The sequence below is a fragment of the Cariama cristata genome, unplaced genomic scaffold (genome assembly GCF_000690535.1).
Source record: "Cariama cristata isolate BGI_N322 unplaced genomic scaffold, ASM69053v1 scaffold15356, whole genome shotgun sequence".
Lineage (NCBI taxonomy): Eukaryota > Metazoa > Chordata > Aves > Cariamiformes > Cariamidae > Cariama > Cariama cristata.
Window position 1 is genome coordinate 27,291 of NW_009621686.1, and position 15,576 is coordinate 42,866.

At 50.9% G+C, this 15,576-nt stretch overlaps 1 protein-coding gene across 1 annotated transcript in view; it reads left to right on the plus strand.

The window, feature by feature from the left end:
- LOC104163172 (pappalysin-2-like) overlaps nucleotides 1-15,576 on the plus strand; it is a gene marked incomplete at its 5' end in the record, with an annotated part of 58,879 nt that overhangs the window by 27,282 nt on the left and 16,021 nt on the right. Inside the window, 10 exon segments of the mRNA XM_009702079.1 lie at nucleotides 2,765-3,058; nucleotides 3,765-3,957; nucleotides 5,492-5,613; nucleotides 7,492-7,984; nucleotides 8,541-8,669; nucleotides 10,318-10,409; nucleotides 10,572-10,653; nucleotides 10,655-10,757; nucleotides 11,956-12,093; nucleotides 15,453-15,576. Coding sequence (XP_009700381.1) covers nucleotides 2,765-3,058; nucleotides 3,765-3,957; nucleotides 5,492-5,613; nucleotides 7,492-7,984; nucleotides 8,541-8,669; nucleotides 10,318-10,409; nucleotides 10,572-10,653; nucleotides 10,655-10,757; nucleotides 11,956-12,093; nucleotides 15,453-15,576 — 1,770 coding nt within the window.

Here is a 15,576-nt window from a genome sequence, read left to right on the forward strand (position 1 = left end):
ACAGTTTTCTCCCTCCTTGTACTGGAATCCCATTTATTCCCCGACAATGAGGTTTCTACTGGGAGGAGGGCTGCTTGGTCAAAGGGCCTCCCGTGCCCCTGGTGCTCAGACCCGTTCCTTGTGTTTAGCGCTGCAGGATGTGTGCAGGGCTTTCACATCTCATTTATTTGTTTATGAACACTCTTTTCTTTCTGCATGTACATGCCTTCTTTCAGACCTTTGGGCAGGCAGCCCCCTGCCTTGCTCAGGCTTGGGTTTGGCTGCAGAGATGCCTTTTCTTTCTGTTCTCTCATGTCCTGTTTTGATTAAAATAAGAAACAGCTTTTTTTTTATGTGCCCACTGGGTTCTCCATCAATGGGATGCCCTTTGCTATCTGTAGCATTTACCAATGTGGTAACTGAGAGGGGGATGGCTTGCAAAAACCTAATGATTGACAGGACACAACATGAATCCACAAAACGGATTTTTCAATGTCTGTACCTTCTTGTGGCCCATCTCCAGTCAACTAAAGGGTCAAGAGCTGACTGATGGGATACAAAGTCCTCTGTTCTGGTGTTTTACAGCTGGGGAGAAAGGGAATGCAGCTACTTTGTGACCTATCCTTTGCCTCAAGCCAAGCTGCCCGGGGCATAAGATCCACGCTGTGGGGAGGAAGAACAACAAACATGAATTTTTAGCTAAGACGCAGTGCCACTTGACAGGTCAGTGGTGTCTCTCAGCCCTTCCCTGAGCCACACATGCAGGATGCTCTGTAGGATATGCAACCCTTATTTCTTCACCCTCTTGCAACCCTGTTGGGCTCAAGAGAATTGTTCAGGGCATCTCTGAAGGTTCCTTTCCAGCCCGAACCCAGTGTTCACCCAGCATGGCTCCATCAGAGGAGTCAGACCTGCTGGTGTCCTGCCAGGGACACGGTGATCTGAAGAAAGCCCTCTCTTGGAAGGAATGCCCTGTGCTTGAGGACATGAGTTAGTCCAGTAGCGCACGGAGCTGATCCAGGAGCAGATTTCAAGCAGGCTATGCTGTGACTGGAGGCAGGATCACACGGTGGCCCTCTGCCAATTTTAACTTTGCTGGCAGAGGCAGCAAAGAGCAGCAGAAATGCAGTAGCAGAGGCTCTGCTGTGAGGTAGCTGGCACGGTAAATCCTCCAGGGTCCTGCAAAGGAGGAGCAAGCTGTGCAGGAGCCAACTATTCACTGCACTGCCATCCAAGCTGTCTGGGTTAAAAGTAGTTGGGTAAAAACAGCCTCCCATGCCATAGAGGTATTGCCTGGAGTCAGCCTGGGCACTTGCTAGGCTCTGCTTTTTGCCCCCTCATCTTGCTGATGTTGCCCAGCCCTTGCTCCTCCGCCGCAAGGCAGCGTGGAAAAGTGGATGGAGCGAGGAAATGAGAAGAGGAAAGGGGAGGAAATGGCCAATGAAAAGCCTCAAAGCAGGGCGAAAAATGCAGAGCTTCCAAAGAGATTTTCATTTGGGCAGAATAAAGAAATAAAAGGAGGACAGAGAAGACAGGTAAGTTTTATTCTTGACCATCCTCTGTGGACAGTTTCCCAGCAGATGTGATACAGAGTTGTCAGTACAGGGTGTGCATCCCAGGTCAGGAGCTGGAGATGCTGGCAGTGAGCAAAAGGAAGGCTCTGCTCCGCCTGCCTTTCCTCAGCATCATTGATCCTTGCTCTTTCCATCACAGGTGGGTGGGCAGGAGAGGAGAAAGCACCTTGTCAGGCAGCCAAGCGGCAGCTTAGAGCAAGATCAGTGTGGGTCCCATCCAGCTGCATGCTGTTGCTGTCAGTATGAGGTGGCAGCTCTGGACTGTTTCTGGGGGACTTAGTCTGTACCCATGAGCTGGCATCATTGACAGTTGAACCTGCACCAAACTGGCTTGGAAACGACCTGCCCCTTTGTATCCCCTTGAGTCAAGGGGCTGGGGTGCCTTGGTGAAGAGGAGGAGGACTATGATGGGTGGGGGGTTCTCACCTGGTTCACTTGGTGCACTTTGCCCACACGCAAACACCTCTGAAGGGGAGGAAGGGATCTTCAGAAGCTGCGTTTTGGGGAATCCCACTGTAAAATACACAGTGAATTTGGGTCAGGTTTGTGATAGAAGCTTAGTGGGTTGCAACAGCACCTCATGAGAGTTTTAGTTTACTCCTTAGAGTCTAGTTTGGAGGTTGAAGCAATAGATCATTGGATGTTTTCTCAGTAAGGACCAGAGGCAGTGCATTTGAATCTTCACATGGATTTGTGCTGAAGGTGGCTTCTAGTTGGCACAGCCAAGCGTGTCAGGACTTTGCGAGGCACCTCGTGGGAGCTGGCATGCTTTAACCACCTGCCTAGGCTAGGGAAGGTCTTCTATCCTCTGGTTGAAAAGATTATCCCTGTAAACTGACAGCAGGTTTTGGTTTGGTGCCCTGGCTCCAAACCTCATTTGGAGTTGTAAGCGTGAACCAAAGCAGACACTGAATTATAGACAAGCAGAAAAACAGAGAGAGAAACGGTAGCTGAAACGATTGAAGATGTTGGGGGGAGTGGTGTGATCAGAAGGGGAAGAAAAAGCACTCACCCCATTCCACTCCAAGAGGGCAAAGGAGCCCTCTTCCCATCCCACAAGAGGATGAATACATCCATCTTCAGGTCTCCATCTGGCACCTCACTGGTGACCTAGGAGCACAATGAGAGGAGTTTTACCTAGCACAGGTGAGTGACAGCGGCTGCTGGCTATCTCTTTCTCTGGCTGATATTCTCTGTACTTGCAATTCTAGGTGGAGTTGTCCTCAACCCTGCTTATTATGGTATGCACGGCCACACGAACACCATGATCCATGAAGTGGGACATGTCCTGGGACTGTACCATGTCTTTAAGGGAGTGAGCGAGCGGGAATCTTGTGACGATCCCTGCAGGGAGACAACTCCGTCTATGGAGACGGGAGACCTCTGTGCCGACACTGCCCCCACCCCAAAGAGTAAACTCTGTCGGGATCCAGACCCTACCAATGACACCTGCGGCCAGATGCATTTCACAGGAACACCCTTCAACAACTACATGAGTTACACAGGTAATGAGTGACCATCGTTAGAAACTGTAAGGAGTCACCTTCCCTAGAAACTTGGGTGTCTCTCCCTTCTGCCTCCATGGATAGTCCCTTCCCTCCTTCCCTAACGGAGGTGGTCCCTCCTGGTGCGTTGGGATGTGGCAGGCTGCACCCTGTGCTGGCGGTAGCTTCTTAGTCCCTTTCTTGGTGCAGGCTGTTTCTCTCCATCCTTCCCTGCCCGTCTGTCACTGGACATGCATCAAGGCCGTTCTTGTCTGCACGGCCGTGTGCCTTCAGTCTCCAGTCCTGAAGCAACTTTATGATGACTACTGTTTATTACTACTACTACTACTACTATTATAATTTTTCACCCTCGAGTAGAGCCCTTTTGGCTTGGTCTCCAAAGGCGTGCCGCAGAGGACCAAAGCCTGAAGGGCAGTCCTGTCCCCCTCTGCTGACCCGACCCACTGCCCATCCCATGAGGATGGTGGCACTGCCCAGGCGTCAGGGCTGGTGTGAGCTGGCCTTGAGCAAGTGCAGGACGTGGCGGTGCTGAGGCAGTGCCATCTTGTGGCTCTGGGGACATACGACACCAGAAAGTCCTGGTGGGAGGGCCACCACACGCTGGGGTCTCCTTAGAGGTCCTCAAAACAAGAGTTTGGAGATCAGGAAGGGTGGATGCTGCCGTGCCCTGCTGACCCATCCCTCAGCCTGGTCTCTCTTCCCTCAGATGATGACTGCACCAACACCTTTACCCCCAACCAAGTGGCTCGGATGCATTGCTACCTGGACCTGGTGTACCAGCGCTGGGGCCAGAGCAAGAAGCCCGCACCCATCCCGATCCCTCCCATGGTCACGGGGCAGACGCAGAACTCCCTCAGCATCTACTGGCTGCCTCCCATCAGCAATGTCATCCACGAAAGGTAAGGGATCTGCTGCTGCCATGGGTCTTGGGCTTGCACAGGAGCTGGCTAGAAGGGATAAGGGATCCTTTATGGTGCAGATCCCCCCTCCATCTCCTTACCCCTCGATCGTCTCCAGCAGAGCCCTCAGAGACAAAAGCCAGGCTGCTGCGATGGCCCTGCTGGCACATGGGCTCTCCCGCAAGCTTTCTGCTGTCGGGGTGCTGAGAGGGGAAGCCAAAGAGCGTTGGGAGGCAATGCCAATTCTTAAACCCCAGAGTGTAATCAGGGAATGAAAAATGAGCTTCATTTAGCACTTATTGTATAAAATAGCCATTTACCAGGAGGAAATGCAGCCTTGTGGTTAAGGCAGGGAGCTCAAACCGCAAGAGCTGGGTTTTGTTCCCAGTGCTGTCACGAACTCATGGTGTAACTAACTGGGGGTAAGTCAGGAAACTTTTCAAGCCAGAGAAATGATGCTGAAGAACCAGAGTTGTCTGACTGGTAAGCAGCACGTGGCCCTGAGTGCCAGGTGGCTGTTTTCCTTCTCCCCCCAAAACTGGGGAGTCACCAAGACCTGGACATGCCACCGATGCCTCTATTCGGCAGCCCCTCTTACTAAAACATTTTGGTTTCCACCAGGCTTTAGCTCTATGCTTTTATTGCAGGACCATAAGCATATGTTAAAGGGCTCTTGAAATTGTTTTAAAGATACTTCACGAAGCTCTTGTAATTCAAAGAGAAGCGGTGTTTACGGGCAACTGGAACAACTTTGGGTCAATGTTTACTGCCTTTTCAAAGAACTGATGCTCTCCACGATGCACCTTTTGTGCCAGGGATAACGAGAGCGTGTACCTCTTATCCCCGCAGGAATGAGAGCCTCCGAGTACTGGGTGGCCTGAAGTCATCCAAACAAACTGCTTTGGTGGGGAATGGAGTGGTTTGGGGGCAGGAAAACACAGGTCTAGGAGGCCAGTGCTGGCTCTTCAGATCCATCCCTGGCTCTTGCTCATAACCGGCTCAGGAGCGGGTCCACAGTGGGGGTTCTACATCCCCTGTGATGAACGTGCCAAGGAAAGGGCCTGAGGCTGGTCCTTATCAGAGAAAAGTCTCTTTTTCTTTCCTGGAGAGCACAGTGGTACCCCCTTTAATTGACATTATTGTGACTGTCTTGTATTCCGGTACTGACAAAAGCCAAAAACCTGACTCTGGGGTTTAGCAGAGATAGACCCACCCAACTGCAGAGGCGTTGCCCTGGGAAGCATGAAGTCTGTTAACTCTGCTTCATGGGTAGGGAACAGGCAATTTAATGGCTTATCCAGGAGTACCCAGAGAGCCTGTAGAAGAGGAGGGATTAAACTCAGCTTGTCCCATGGTCACTCTTATTCTCCTGTCTTTGACAAAGCTTATTCCAAGCAGAATGATGTGCCCAGGGGCTTCCCAAGAGCTTAGCTTTGCTTTTTGAATTTCCCATCTGATCCTGCCTGGACAAACCTGGATGGAAAATTAACCGGTAGTGATTAGACATGCCAACTCCTTTGTCTTCTGTCTGCAGGGAGCAGGACACGATCTGCGACAACTGTGCGGAGGATGGCACCTTCCGTCAGTATGTGCACGAGGCCTCTTCCCCCCGGGTCTGCGATTCCTCCGGCTACTGGACCCCAGAAGAAGCAGAAGGTAAACACCTCCTCTCTTCCCCTGGCTCTGATTTTCCCGGACAGAGATGAGATCTTGTTGAGAAAAGAAAAAGAAGCTTTTTTTTTTTTTTTCTTCTAGAGTGTGAGATGTCTCCTCTTTGGGGAGGCTCTTTAGTGCAGAAAGGAATTCTAGGTGCCCAGGAGACACCTGGTAACTGCCAGCTGGCTTTGGACAAACAAACTGACACCCCAATATCAACCTCAGTCTTTGCCCAGGAAGGTGTTAATGAGAGATACTGGTCAAAAGGGAGGAGCATTTCATTGAAATAGGTCTTACAACTTAGACCTTGGGACCTCATCCAAAACCTCAGGGAGGTTCGTAGGCTTTGATGCAGCCTTGTCCAAAGGGAGCAAGAGGAGCTTCTTGCTTGGTCCCACTGAGTCTGTACCAAGTCCTGGCCTATCTGGGTTGGAAGCAATTCCTCGCTGGCAAGGTGAACAGCAGGGTGTTACAATGTCTCTTGTGCTGAGACCCAGATGTTGGTTTAGAGACCCACCTTGTGGGCATGATGGTGACTTTCAGGGTCATGCAACTGCCACAGGATCTGTTGGGCTTTTCACGCTACCTCAATTCCTCGAAGGCCAAAGCAGAGGAGGCAGGAGACCAGGTGAAATGATGCCGTGAGCTGTACGTAGTGCACACGCTGCTGTGGGACCATGTGGAGCCAGAGGATCTGTTAGTTCTGTGCATTGGCACGTTTGAGCCACCGAGGTCAACTGAAAATGTGCCAGGGTAGTTGCAGAGAAAGTGGAGTTTGGACATTATTACACCTTTGGGATGTAGCCTATCCTTTGAGAACAGCGGTGTCAGGGTGTAGCTGAGATTCTGTGTCTGAAAATGCTTCAAGTATCCCTTGCTAGCATTGCAAGTTGAGGGGGTGGAAAAAAAAAATCAGCTTAAAAAAAATAATCACATTTGTGCTTATTCAGCGATACCAAACAAATCAAAGCTTAGCTCATTCATTGTCCATGGTTCCTGTTTTCCCCCGCTTGTCTGATTCACTGGCAAATTAAAACTGCTTCTGGGATTATGGGATGTTGTTTTCTCCTATGCATGACCGGCGGTTATCCCAAGTGCATGTTTGCTCTGGTGAAAAAGACAGGCTTTATGTTTTTTAGAAGACTGATATTAAATGGATGCAGGCTTTGCATTGGTGCTGGGCCCTAAGAAATGCCTGCAGTGGTTGATGAAGACAAGGGTTATTTCCACTACAGGATGGTGAATTCCAATGATGCTTTCTGAGGCTGAAAGCCCAAGGCTCCATTTCTCTTGCTGAGTGCTCACCCACCACCACGGGAGGTCAGCCTGGGCACTGCCCTGGAGGAAGAACAGCCTTCCAGAACTGCTTCCCTGGCTTGCTTTGGACCTGGTCCTTTCCTGCCTGGGACCTGTTCCAGCACGTGCCTGTGGAACGCTTTTCGGTCTCTGCTCAGTCTATGCGCAAACCCAGAGAGCCAAATTCAGGTGCCCTTGGCAAGCCTTCTGTGCCCATGAGAGTGCAGAGCAAGCTTCATGTCCCCCAGCTGTGTCCAGGCTGTCTCTAGAGCTTGGCACTGCGACCAGCTGCAGCGTGGATGCCATTGTCACTGTTTGAGAGGGCTGTGAGACGTCGGATCTGCCTTGTACGCTTTCTAGGTGCACTAGTGATGCTTATTGCTTTCTAGGGTGTTGGGGCAGATGCCACCAGCTCTGGCACGTGCCTGCAGTGGTTGCAAAACCATGCGTGTGTGCAGCTATAGCACAGAGACGCATAAGGACCTGTGGGGTACTGCAGGGAGGATCGCTCCTCTGGGTCCCCTGATGAGGTCAGCTGTCCCCCTGGTTCTCATCAGCCTCCTCCTCGTCCCTCCTGCCCAGGGCCCCCGGACGTGGATCAGCCCTGTGAGCCCAGCCTGCAGGCCTGGAGTCCGGAGCTCCACCTATACCACATGAACATGACGGTGCCGTGCCCCCAGCCGGATGGCTGCATCCTGGAGCTGCGCTTCCTGCACCCCGTCTACCCCGATTCCCTCACCCTCTGGACCACATACCTCTCCACGGGCTCTCCCAAGGCACTGTCTGACATTGAAGTCCTGACAGAGCAGGGGGAGTCCATTCATCTGGGCCCCCTGGACACCTTCTGTGATGTCCCCTTTACCGTGAAGCTCAACATCCCTAAAAAGGTGTCCGGAGTCAAAATCTACACCTTTGATGAGAGGATGGAGATAGACACGGCCCTGCTGACCTCCATGCCCCACAGCTCGCTCTGCTCTGCCTGCAAGCTGATCCAGTACCGAGTCCTCCGCAACCCCCCATTTGCAAACGGATCCCCCACCATCCCGGCACAGGCACACCGCCAGTTCGTCGACACGTGAGTGACGAGGTTGCTCTGTCGCAGGCTGAGCGGGTGGCTGGGACAGGTTCAATGACCTCCTGAGGTCCTGCCTTTGAATCCCTAGATGGTTTTGCTTGTGTTTTGGTTCCCCCCCGACTCCCACCACCCCATCCCAGGAATTACTGTGTTCAGTGCCATGAGTGGATTCCCTGCAGCATTGAGGAAGCTTGTTGCAGACCCATCATGCTAGCACAAACCTTGCCCATGAGCCCAGGCTAACTAGGACTTTATTAAACCTGAAAACACTTTCCCCATCAACACAACCAGTAAAATGATTGTTCAAGGTGATGCCACTTCTCCCCAGCTCAGACCCTAGGGAAATAAGGAGCAGGCCCCTCTGCACGGCCTGGCAGAGACCCTCTTCCCACAGTCTCTGCCTCTGGCAGTGTAGAGCATGAAGACATAGGTCAAACTGTGACACTGCATGGGCACACACACGTGATTTCTATAGCTGTGGTGAGCAAATCTCTTGCGGATGTATGGGTGGGCTGTTCCCTCCTGCTCCTTCTTCAAGTCCTCTCTGTTCCTGCAGGGAAGTCATGCCTGGGCAGGTGTACCACTACCAGGTGCAGGCAGTCTCTGGGACAACCTCAGGAGAAGCCTCCCCACCACTCGTCCATGTCCATGGAGCACCCTACTGTGGGGATGGGAAGGTGACCACGTAAGTCCAGGAAACTCAAGCTCTTGGCTGAGGTTCTTTAAGCTGTCAGGTCATCCTGCCCCAAAGGGAAGCACCGGGTTGGTCCTCCACCCGTGGGTACTTGGCTGAAGATGCTGCACTGAATCCTTCCAGCAGACTGGACTATAGAGCTTCTGTTTTGTAAAATGCCACGTGCATAGGAGATGGAGATGATCTTTTTTGAGAAGCAATGTGTGGATGAGGGATCCAACCTGAACATCCTCTGTGTTTGACTGCAGTGCTTAGATTCCAGCACATCTCAGCGAGCTGTCGCGGAGCCGGACTCCAAAGGGGATCCACTTTGGGACTGGCCAATATAACCTTTTGTACAGGGTGCATGGTGGTGGCCCTGCAGGAGTAGGCTCCGCAGCAAGCACAGTCCCCAATGGTGTGGTGCCTTTAGAGAGCTGCCTGGTCTCTGCTTAGAGACCCCAAATGATGAAGGGTGCACCACATCTACATTGAGACTCCAATGGTTCACTTGTTCCATCTGAAGATAATTACACCAAATTTCCATATTATAGCTTTTTCAGACTTCAACTTCCAGGTTACTCAGAATTGCTTTCCTTTGAAAACAGTTTTCTTAACAGTGTGAGCAAAGAGGACAATTGAAGTAAGTGCGGGAGGGATTGCAGTATTGTACAAGATCCAGCAAGGCAAAGACGCTTACAGCAGGGCTAGCTGCTAAAGTGGTGTAATCTGGTATGGCTTTGGCGTGAATTCATACTAGCTGAAGGCTTGGTCCAGAGAGAGCAAATGACCACGTTAGGTTCTGTTGTCAAACTTGATACATAAGTAAAAGGAGCCGAAATGGGCAGATGGCAGCTGAGATTTTTGGCAGGCTTTCTTGTTCGTGAGCTGTTGTGGGGAAGGCCATGCGGGAAGCTTTGTCTGTGAAAGTTTTTTTCCTTTGTACCATGTCTGGAACAGTGAGCTAAAGACGGGAAGACAAGACACAGTTGATCTTTCATGTTAGATAAGGGTGGAGGTTGGTGAGCATTACAAGGTGTACGCCAGAAGATATTTTTGCCCCTTGTGTTTTGAGATATGTAACTCTGTGCAGAAATGAATAGGTACAAGTTGAAGCATTTCTGCCAGCTTTTCCCATGAGGTCTATTTTCTGCAGTATGGGGACAGAATCTTTTCAAGGAAATTGCATGGGCTTTTTTTCCTCATGAGATCAGCTGGGGGCTGTTTCTTGTCTTCTCTTGGGCTAACCTTCTATCTCTCCCTTCTCCTGCCTCCCCTTCTCCAGCTCCCACTGAAACATTGAACCTCTTGCCCTCTCCAATGCTTGCTTCCTCCAGCAACAAGTCTTCCTGGTGCTTGATTCTCTGCTTCCTCTGTTGTATATAGCTGCTGCTTCTCCCATAGTTCTTGCCTCAGGTCTTATAAGAAAGTCACAGTACAGTCATGCCTTCTCCCATATGCTGTGTTTTCAACCTCTTTTTATTCCCTGGCAAGATACGGTATTTTCACCCCTCTACCTTACCACATACGTGGTTCTTCCTCTTCTCCCTGCTTCTGTGGAAAGGGAAGCCAGATACGGGGTCCTCACTCATGACTGGGCAGAAGCACTGGAGTGTTGAGTCAAGGGTGGTGTTAACACATCTGGCTGTTGTCCTCTTAGGAGCCTGGAGGAGGAATGCGATGATGGGAACTTGCTGGATGGAGATGGCTGTTCCAGGAGGTGTAAAAAGGAAAAAGGCTTCAACTGTGTCGGTGAGTGGATTAGTCACTGCAGCTGGAGTGATCCATGGAGCTTGTCAGGCTCTTGTGGTAGGAAATCTCAGGGCTAAACAGCCAGCAGACCTCCTGGGACAGGAGGAGATGTACGTGCCTGGAGCCTGGTTTGTAAAGGGGTCATCCCTGGTCTCCTTGCAGGGGAACCAAGCCTGTGCTACGTGCACAATGGAGACGGGGTATGTGAGCCATTCGAGAAGACAAGCAGTGTCCTGGATTGTGGTCCCAAAAAAATACATGGATCTGTGGGCAGCAAAAGCCTACGCCTCCCATGAGGATGCAAAGTCATGCCCTGCTTCCTTGGCCACTGGAGAGCCTGTTGTGAAGGTGAGTGAAGGCATAGCTAAAAAAAAAAAAAAAAAGACTTCTAGCAAAGCCCATGCAGTAAAGCTGGGGAAGTCACTGCTGCAAGAGTGTAATGAGGCAAAACCAAAATCTTCAGAGCAGCTCTGGAAGTGTTCATTGTTGACTATATGCCCACGCAGGGAGCCAGTAGAAGACCTGGGCATTTCTCACACCCTTCTTTCACTAGTCCCTAAGCCCAGGGACTGCAGTACATGGAAGAGTGTTTCATCAAGGCAAAGAGCACCTCCCCTGACCGTGCGGCTTGCTAAACAGTGATCACCTCCATCCCACCAGCTAAATGCACAACTTTGAGTATGTGAGTAATCCCACTGTTGGTTTAAAAAAAAAATAAAATCCTGTAAGTCTAATATCTTATAAGGTCGAGGCCTGAAAGGATAAATCATGCATACATCAGCATCTGTGCTGCTCTCAAACTCTCTGATCTGAAGCCAAGGAAAAATCAATGGGAGAATTCCCATCTTTCATATGGGCTTTGGAGCAGGGCCTGGAGGTCTAGGATGGGATCTCGCCTCATCAGTGTTAACAAGATGTGTGTATGTTCTTTTCTAGCAAGCTGAAGAAGGGCAAGAAATATGTTGAGAGGTCATATTTAGCCCTTTATACATGCGTTTCTATTGACCTGATATTAGGAACAATCTTCTTGAGCCCTACAGCATGATTAAATTGCCCAGATGTACAAGTCTAATGAGATGCCTTGGGCTCAGGTGTCTGCTCCTCTAGAATGACACACATATCTCTCAGGTTGTGTCTGTCAGGCCTATGGGAATATCTGGGATACCATAGGGCATCAAATCGCACAGAAGACTGGTATTCAGGCAAATGAACCACGCCTTCGGATCTCATCAACCCAGCCAAAATCAGGAGGCTGTGGTCTTACCTACCATCTCTCAGCTTGGTTCATTATTTCTTTCTCAGCCCCATGGGCAGCGTGGGGTGCTCAAACAGCATATTTACAGCACCTGGAAATGGCAAAGGCCTCCTCTGCACATGTGTGGGCGGCGGGATGTCACTTGTGCTTAGGAGCCCACATCCTAATTGTCTTCATGCTAGGAACCAGCTAGGGATCCTTCTCAATGTTTGAGTCTTCCTTGAGGTTTTGTAGATGCCGTTTCTCACTTTCCTTGCTTCTTTCTCGGTTGAAATCAGTCTCTCCTTTCAGATGTGTAAATCCCACCTTCACGATGTGCCAAAGGAACTTTCCCTGGTTGCTTGGTTCCCCTGCACTCCCAACCCAGACAATGCTCAGGATCCAGATGAGGAGAGGACGCCTCTGGGTGATGAGGGAGTTTGGCTCAAGGTAAGTGAGGATGTGTGGTCAGGCACAGAAGGATTTGCTTGTCTTTGCCCTGACACTTTGGTGACAAAGACCCATCCTTTTCTGTCCTGTAGGAACTACAGCAGTATTAAAAACTGCTCAGATAGGACTTCATATGCTACAGATCTCTTTGCAAACCCCAGATGCCTGTGGCTGGGTCTTATGTAGTTGCCCCATTCCCACTGTGAACGGCAAACCCATCCTGGGGCAGATTGCCAGGAGAGGGGCTGTGCCCAAAACCAGAAGCCCACAGAAATGTGAGACTGAGAAACAACTTGTTCCTGACTATCCCCTGCAGTCAAGCTGTGCCGTTACACCTGCAAAGGCTGAGAACAAGCCGTTTTTAAAGTCTTAGTTACCTTTGTTCCACATGGCTGCGAAGAGCTACAGAGGGTAGCTGGATATACTCTACCATCCTGAGGTGTCCTGAGCACTCCAGGTTGCTGCTGAGCACCCTGAGCCCACAGCAATCAGCTGTGGCATGCAGGTCCTCCTGCCCTCCGGTGACTCCAGATGAAAAGACGCAGCACTTCTGTGCCCAAGATGCTGGTCCTGCAGCCCAACATCATGCCCAACATGCCCCCATGTCTGGGACGCTGCCGTTGGGAGGGTACTGGGAGGGTCAGACCTCTCTGTCCCGGCAGGAAGAGGAGAGCTGGGGGTTAGACCAACGTGACTTTGACAGTGTTGATTGTCTAATCACAGACCCAGTTTAGAGGTTTCGTGGTTGTTGCCTGGTGTTACTGGAAAGCCGGGCTCTGGTGTGCTGCTTCCTCGGCAGTGTGAGGAGCACCTTGCCCTGCTTTGCTCAAGGTTGTCTAGAGAGGACCTCTTCCCAAGGCACTCAGATGACTTAGTGAATCGTCAAACTTGAGTCAATGGCTATTGCCTCTGAGGTGCTCCGGCTCTCCAAAGAACTTCCTTTAACTGTTTGGTTTTTTTTTTTCCTTTCTTCCTTGTCTATGTGCTCACAACCTGCTTTCCAGCTTCAGTCTCTGGCCAGGACAAAGGTGCCTCCTTTCTTCCTTTGCTAGTGAGAAAGGAGCAATCTCCTGCTCTGCCCTACCTAGATGAAAGCTTGCTTTCCAGTTCTCACCAGGGGTTAAAGCATGTTCCAGTTTTATTGGAGCTTGTGGTCAGTTCTCTTCCTCTATGGATGTTTATATTAAAGACTTTCATTACTGGTTCTCCGTGCTCTCTCTAGGAGTGCTATTATTTTCCGCCCATAAAATTATTTATGGACTAGTAATAAATATGCCCTTTTTCTTTTTTCTTTTTTCCTTTTTTTTTTTTAATAGAGTTTGCCTGATTGGTAACATATTGAGTTAGGAAAGACAGCTTCTTGTTGACAATTTGCCTAGCACACCCGCCTGCCCGGACAGGAGCGGTGCTGTTCGTGCACATGCATACCCACGTGTGCGCGGTGCTTCGTGGCCACCAACTCCCGTGGCCGTTTTAAAGCTGTTGCACTTGTGTCACCCGGGTTAGAACCACACCACAAAACCCATCGGGTGGTAGGAATCACTTCCTACAGTGTTTCTCAAGAGGTGGCACCAATGAGCAAGGGAAAGGCCGGGTCATGCCGTAAGTAGGCTGGGGGCCAGAGGGGTGTGTGTGTGTGTCTGTGCCACCGAACGAAGCATCTACCGTGCACCTTGGGTGTGCTTGCAGACGGGAATCGTTGTGATTTGTAGATCTCCAGCCATGGTTTGTTCTGTTTCTAACACATCTGATGAGGAGAGAAATCAAAATCACTTGTAAGCAAGCCAGGATGTATAACATGCAGGAAATTAAACAGAAAGGGGGAGAGGGAGGGAGAAAAATAAAGATAGCCCACTGTGGTCAAGCATGTAATATGTATTAAAAAGAAAAAAAAGATTTGGGGTGTCAGTCAGTCAGCTGCTGTTGGTCTAACTTAGGGCCAGTGTCCTTCACCTCCAAGTAGGTGCACTGTAGGAAGGGAAAGACTAAACCCTCCACCTTAAGCTGTGTCGCCCAGGGAAAGCCCCACCTGACTTCTCCAACCACCTCTCTTCTCCCGAGGAACCATGCAGCAGGTAGCTGGGTTAAAATCGGCTGACTCCTTGGGGCTTCCCAACTGCAACTCTGTCCTGGGGGGCTCCTCGGAGCAGGCTGGGAGCACTGCTGGCTCTTCTTCATCTTTCCTCCCTTCTTGCTTTCCTGTTTCTTTTCCTTTCTCCCCACCCTTTTCTCACCAAGGGGGACAATGGCGAGGTACCAAATAAAAATGTTTGAGCCTCCTGGTCCACCCCTGGCAGCCAGGCCAGCCCTGGTGAGAGCAGGCTCTGGCCAAGGGAGCGTGTAGGCAGCGGCGGGGACACGCTCGTGGGGTGTTTGCTGCCGAGCACCTCCCTGCAGGATGGGAGCCCTGGGCTGAAGCCCAAAGTTTTCTCTGGCTTCCATGCATGAGCAATACCTGGTGTGGCATGAAGCACCCCAAGGCTGGGCTGCCATCGCAAATCAGGTGGTTGTCCTCTCCGCTCCCGCAGTCTGCTCCTTGGGCTGTGCCCGGCCAGCTGGGACTTGTCCTCCTCCGGAATACACCTTTGTCTTGACTTTCTTGGGCATTCAACAAAAACACTCCATAGGGTGGATCTTGGTCAAAACACATCTCTGCACTGGGTGGGGGGTACCAGGGTGGAGAAGAAAAATATTTCTCTCTTCTTAATTCCAAACAATATCTGCCCTGCCATGATTGATGCCACGAGTTTCCCGGCTGCCTCCTGTAGCCTTCGGGGCTGTAGACAAGTGGGGAGCTGTCGGCTCTCTTAGCAGGCAGGGCTCCTTCCCACAAATCTTTCCACATGTTGGCTGACAAACAGTTTGCAGTCACTCTGGGTACTGAGGCCATTCTTTGGGGGTTTTTTTAATGGAAATATTTTGATAGTGAGGGTGGTAGCTGTGGTCTCTGGGTGGCTCGCTTACCCGGCTGGCACTGCATAGGGTGGGAGTTGGAGCCTGGTGAAGGAAGGGCAGAAAAGGGGTTATCCAGGTCTCAGTCAGGTCTTGCTCAATTTTAAAAGCAGGAAATGTGGAAGCTAGGAAGATGCCATAAATTTATGGCAAGGCAGGACTGGTACACTTGGGGAAGACTAGCCAAAGGGAATTAGGAGGGAAAGGAGTGAGTTCCTGCACCCTTCCTTCCCTCCTCTCTCTCTTCCCACCCATTTGATGCTCTGCATATCTGGAGTCTCTGACCCCCTAACCCTGCTGCTCCTCTCTCACCGTGCTCCCTCTTTCTCTCCTTCTTGCATATACGGGATCAGAAAGGCTGTATTTGGTATGTGTGCTCTCAGGGTCTCTCTTGCCCTCCTGCCCAGGTGTGCTTTGAGAGACCTGCAGTGCCCACCTCCCTCCTGGTCTTCCTGGCCTCTGACGGCATCATCCCAAGCAAGCAGCGCAAGCCGAGGGTCACTGTCCAGCTGAGCGATGTAGATGGACTGA